At 41.9% G+C, this 6,155-nt stretch overlaps 1 protein-coding gene across 2 annotated transcripts; it reads left to right on the forward strand.

The window, feature by feature from the left end:
• Positions 1-9: 9 nt before the first annotated feature.
• On the forward strand, positions 10-5,734 carry ddx59 (DEAD (Asp-Glu-Ala-Asp) box polypeptide 59). 2 transcript variants are annotated; one of them, XM_039812401.1, is made up of 8 exons: positions 10-107; positions 575-1,434; positions 1,876-2,058; positions 2,166-2,255; positions 2,514-2,765; positions 4,321-4,473; positions 5,074-5,202; positions 5,345-5,605. In XM_039812401.1, exons 2-8 carry the CDS (start codon positions 592-594, stop codon positions 5,603-5,605), a joined length of 1,911 nt encoding a protein of 636 aa, XP_039668335.1. In that variant the 5' UTR covers positions 10-107; positions 575-591. The 2 variants fall into 2 exon arrangements, with proteins under 2 accessions (XP_039668335.1, XP_039668336.1); XM_039812402.1 differs by lacking the exon at positions 10-107 and having other exon boundaries at positions 592-1,434; positions 5,345-5,734.
• The last annotated feature ends 421 nt before the right edge of the window (positions 5,735-6,155 follow it).

Here is a 6,155-nt window from a genome sequence, read left to right on the forward strand (position 1 = left end):
CTGTTCTACGAACCACATTTCCCAACGTGCAAATCAATATTACGTCATTACTATGCGTCGGTGATTGTTTTGAACCGAACAGTTGGAAGAGAATGCGTTGGAAGGAGGTATGTGGTAATTTATATGAAACATTCAGCTTTAAGCTACTTACTGGCATTTATGAGTCCCTTATAGCCGAACTGTGGTTTGACAAACGTTATTCGAAAATACACCGAAATGCGAAAGCTTTTCACTTGTTCGCAGTAACCAGGAGTTATATTTGCCTTTCTGAAACTGTAATTTCGTTACTGAACGATACATTTGTAGTTAATTTGAACCTCTGGAAATATGACTTTTAGTCGATATTTAAGGTGGATTTAACATACGTTGTAAATGGCAAAAAAGGCAGGCAAATCACATTTCATCTTTGTTGATTACATATTATTTCTTTGTAAAATTAGTAAATCTCTTATGCTGTATAAATCCAAGCCCGAGTTTCCACCATTTTGAGAAGTTGCGGTTACCAATAAGACTGACCTCGAAATGCCCTTTGTCATGAACCTAATGTTTACATCCGTTTCTCTGATGTTCACAGGTTAACAATCCATAACGATGTTTATGCCAAGAGCCCTGAAAGTAAAGAGACCTGCCCAGGTCTCAGGCCAGGTTTTTAATAAGAAAAGCAAGGTGGGTCAGCAGGAGAAAAAAGATGAAGGCAGTTCAGTGACACCTGTTCAGAAGGAGGAAGCATGTGAAGACACCAAACCACAGGATGAGATAATACAAGCAAGTGGAGAGTCAACAGGTTTGACAGAGAGCTCAGTGCAAGAAGATGGACATACGTCTGCCTCAAGTGATACGGAGGATGAGGATGAGGAGGAGGAACCTGTCAAATCATTCAAAAAGAGCCAGAGATGGCCAGAGCCAGGAGAGCCTGTCTGTGTGATGTGTGGTCGCTATGGGGAGTACATCTGTGACAGCACTGACAATGATGTTTGCAGTCTTGAGTGCAAAGCTAAACATTTGGCCCAAATGGGGATGGGGACTGGGGCAGATGTGTTCAACCGTAAAGACAAAAATGGAGATGAAAGGACTCAACCTCAACAGCCAGCAGTTGACATTGGTGGAGTGGGTGAAAGGGAGACAGGCTATTCCTACAGGGACGATCGGTTCATATCAGGCCTAACCGATGAGCAGGTGCAGAGGATTAAACGGGAGCTGGGCATTGAAACCCAGGGGAGAGATGTCAGGAGACCCATCATTGAGTTTGAACACTGTGGATTTCCTGCCACGCTTAGTGGCAACCTGAAAAAGGCTGGCTATGAGGCGCCCACGCCGGTCCAGATGCAAATGGTCCCTGTTGGTCTTAGCGGCAGGGATGTGATTGCCAGCGCTGACACAGGCTCCGGGAAGACTGTAGCCTTCCTGCTGCCAGTGGTAGTGAGGGCAATAGAGGTACAGTAATGAGTATTCATACTCTAGGCTACTTTTTAATCTATGGGAAATTGTATCTAGAGGAAATACATTTTGGCAAAACACCAGCAACCTGCATGTTACGCAAATCCACCTTTTTAATAACAATTTACACCCTGATTTCCCCTTTACTCTACTGATAAACCTGTAAAGGTAAAGGCTTGTGTAACACAACATAAGGTACAGTATAACTTGGCCTTCACATAACAGCCAAGTTATGTAACTATTAGCATAATGTAACTCTAAACTAAAGTAAACTAAAGCTCTGTAACCAATGTTACAATATTAGGCAAAGATCTACCAAACTGTTGCATCGACATTTCTAAATATTGACTCTGTAGTATTACATGCTTCATGGTTAATAGCTTTTGAGCTTGCAAATGTATTAAGATGCTGTGTGATTTCATTTAAAAAATTTTTTAGAAACCAGCACACAGTGCGAGTAGCCCTGTGGCTCTCATCCTGACTCCCACCAGGGAGCTGGCCATCCAGATAGAGAGACAGGCCAAAGAGTTGCTGATGGGCCTCCCCAACATGAGAACCGCGCTGCTGGTGGGCGGCATGCCTCTTCCCCAACAACTCCACCGCCTCAAAAGCAGCATCAAAGTACGGTCTATGTTTTCACAATAACTTTCTCCTCCTCCAATTAAAACATTGTTTTGAGTCTGTAAATTTCGACAGCATCATGTTGTTCTTCTATTAATCCCCTTTAGATTATCATAGCCACCCCTGGGCGACTCATTGAGATCCTGAAGCAGAAGGCAGTGCAGCTGGACAAAGTGAAGGTTGTGGTGGTTGATGAGGTAACGACAAACAGTGCAATTCAGATTTGCAACTTCAGCATGCAAAAGGTTTCCAGCATTGAAACATTTTTTTTGTGGCTTTAAAAACAAAAAAGGACCTAAAAGGTTAAATTAATGGATTTTAAAAGTACTCGTTAAATCAAGCATTTTACTCAACAGCGCAATAACAGTTTTACAAGTATTTGGTTACATGCTGTTAAGTGTGTAGAAATCATTCAATTCCTGTCCTGGGACCATGTGTAATTGTGTTTCCTGTAGGTCGACACTATGTTGAAGATGGGCTTCCAGCAACAGGTGCTGGAGGTTTTGGAGCAAGTCCCAGAAGATCACCAAACTCTGCTGGCGTCAGCCACCATCCCAACAGGGACGGAGGAGCTGGCTGGCCGATTGGTTCGTGACCCTGTTCGCATTGCTATTGGAGAGAAGAACCAGCCCTGTGCCAATGTGAGGCAGATCTTGCTATGGGTAGAGGAACCCTCCAAGAAGAAGAAGCTGTTTGAGATTCTCAATGTAGGTTATAGACATGAGTATTGAGTATTTTTTAACAGTGACTTGAAGAGGTATGTTGAAAGAAAATGCACAAAGTCTCCTTTTTTTTTCAGCAAGTCTGGTTCTCACTTAAAGTCTCACATTTTGGGTGGAGTTTCACTTGAAGCACACTTTCACTGCCAACATAGGCTTTCTTTAAGCAGTCAGCAGTTTTCTTAGTTCTTGTGTAAGATAAAGTCTAATTGTACTCTGGAGAACCAGAAGGTGCTTTGGCAAGGACAAACGCAGAAAGTGGGTAATTATCTCAATTTTAGTTTATAGTGGATTTATCACTCAGTCTTGATACACACTGCTACCAGCTTGGTATTTTATTAACTGGCTTCTACAAGGTGGTAATTCCACAAGCTCCAAGGACCAGTCTCCCCACTACACCATATTTAGACAGCCATGGCCCCTGTCTGGAGGAAATGGGTGGGCCCTGAGCCATGGCCCCTCTCCAGGAATCCCAGCAATGGCTTGCACCATTTATACAGGGCAGGACAGGAAGGGTCTGCTTTAGTTAAGCCAGTAAGGAGTGTTGTTAGACCATTGTGTGAGTTACACAAGCTACTCTTCTGTGATGGAGAGTTTTTTTTTTTTTTAACTTACGTTATTTATAACTCCTGTAAATTAATGCAGTTTAAAGTACAAGGCTGCTGTCTCTGAACAGGGAAAAGGGGTGGATCTTACAGTAGTAATGTGGAATTGGATCGGAGTGGATGGGACACCAACAACTCTGCGGTGGACATGACTCAGATATTACATGAAACAGTCATTTCATATGTTGCAGTTCTTATATGGTATATGAACATTTGCTCAAACTAAAGTCAGGAAATCGTAGCATGTTCTGAAAAATTTGAGCTAGAGCGGTAGACCTAGAGCTGGGAGAAGCCCCATCATCATCATCACTTCACTGTACTTACCCAGCTGCTCTAGGCAGAAACACTTTATTAGTCAGTGTGGGAAATAACTATTTGGAAAAAGGGACAGATGCAAACAGCCTACTTTTAAGAACTTCTATTTAGGCTTTGTAAAGGTATTCTTGCCCTGTCCTGGTTATGAATGGCAGGAAATAAATTGGGACCGGATAATTGGGAAAGTTTTCACCTATCTGTTACAGGTTGACAAGCCTAAACTTATGTCTACTGATTAACCCTTTTTAGTTGCAGCAAACCCAAAATAAAGCCAAACGAGTGAATGTGATGTCAGCCAGCCCTGTTTCAGTACTTTCTTCCTCGAAAGTGTGTGATTCTGGCTGGAGAGTCATGACTGCCATCTGCTGGAGGATTTTGACCTTTTGAACATGCCCAAAAGTTTAAAAAGCCGCCTCAAGCAAGATGACATGACATGCACTCATTCACATTCCTTGTAGCCTGGTTAGTAAATCATAAATCCAAGTTAATAAGGCAAATAGTCAATATACATAATAGCTAAATCTGTATATCGAGTTACTGAAATATCTCAATGTAGAAATATAATCTAAAAAAAAAGATTTTGTTTTTACATCACTTCTATGTTTTTCCTTGTGGCTTTGCAGGACAGTAAGCTGTACCAGCCTCCAGTGGTGGTGTTTGTAGACTGTAAACTGGGGGCCGATCTACTGTGCGAGGCGGTCGCCAAGGTGACAGGCTTCAAGACTGTGGCAATCCACTCTGACAAGAGCCAGTGGGAACGCAACCGCATCCTCCGGGTGAGGCCAGTGGAAGCCAGAACATGCAGTGTCAGTTGGATAAATAGCAGTTCTCCCATGTCTGGTGTCCAAGAGTGTTGCTCCAGAATACCTCTTAGCTGGAAGACCGCAGACACCTAGAGCTGAGACTTAACAGACTCAACAGTTTTTATTAGTTCATTGAATGCAGAAGGATGCTGTCAAAACCACAATAACTGGGCCCAAAATGATCCTGATTTAATGTGGATGCCATTCAACATCCTTCCTGGTAAAAACAGGAAATAAATAAGTTCATGTTTCTTCAAAATTTGGAGGAAGGATTCCTCACTGCATGGCAACATGTAATTGAAGTTTTTGCTGTAATTAAATGTAAATATTGTATCTTCGGACACTTTGAGAACTTTGAGAAGAAGTGTGATTGTTTTAAAAAGATGACGAACCATTAGATCCAGCAGAGTTTATAATTACATTTGTTTAAATCCTACTTACCCTGTGAGCTCCACAAAACCAAGTTGCAATATTGGCGGAAATGAAGTCATTCATAACTTTTGCTGTCAGTGTTGGGTTTTGACAATGCTTAACATGTCTGATTGTGTACTGTTTGCTCTGTTTCATCCTCAGGGTCTTCTGGATGGAGACTTTGAAGTGGTGATCAGTACAGGTGTGCTAGGCAGAGGACTGGACCTAGTCAACGTCAGATTGGTGGTTAACTTTGACATGCCAAACACAATGGACGAGTATGTCCATCAGGTTAGTAAGGCCCAGAGTAGAAAAGTAGTCAAGTTTAAGAGTGGTAACGTTCAATTTCAGAGAGAGAGAGAGAGAGCGCCTGTGTGTCTTTTTGTTATGTTTGTTTGATAAAGACGACATCCCCTTATTTCTTCCCATCTAGATGGGCAGGGCAGGTCGGCTGGGACACCGAGGAACAGCCATCACCTTTCTCAACAACAACAACAAACGGCTGTTCCTGGAGGTGGTGAAGCGGGTCAAACCCACAGGGTCCATCCTGCCCCCTCAGCTCCTTAATTCACCCCACCTCCATGAGCAGCAGAGGAGGGAGAGACAAAAGGCCAGACAAGGGTCTGATGACACGCTGGTCACTAAGAACAACCTCATAGACATCATAAGGAAACACGACCGGCGCAAGAAATAGTCTGTTCTCCCAATCATTCCTGCAATAGTGCTGAATTTTTATTTGGTAAATGTTTATTTTGTATATTGTTTATTGAAAAAAAATTGTTTTGACATATTCTGAATAAATGGCTTGTGTAATGTAAGACAATTTATTCAAATAGTTTATTATCCTGTCTAATCCTCTGATTTCCACCCAGGTCTGAGGGACAGGCTTTACTGCCACTGCTGTCTTTATTGAAAACTGAGGTCCAGTAAAATAATACTGCTGTAAATGTATTTGTTTTTTTGACAGCAGATTTTGATTTCAAAATACATTTTCAACTGGGGTAAAGCCTAATGTTAAGACTGGAAAAGTGCCTTTGAGCAAGCCATCCTACCTCACAATTATCTCTAGGTAGCCATGTAGAATCATTATAAATTATGAATTATAAATTCCAAACCAAGACTCATTTAGTAGAAAAGTTAATTCTTGACAAAATATCCTTTTCTGGAGCTTTTTCAACTATGTCTTTCTATGCATATAGAGTGCGTCACTTTTATAACGGCAGAGTGCGTCACTTTCATAACGG

Source organism: Perca fluviatilis, chromosome 9 (assembly GCF_010015445.1).
Source record: "Perca fluviatilis chromosome 9, GENO_Pfluv_1.0, whole genome shotgun sequence".
Classification (NCBI taxonomy): Eukaryota; Metazoa; Chordata; class Actinopteri; order Perciformes; family Percidae; genus Perca; species Perca fluviatilis.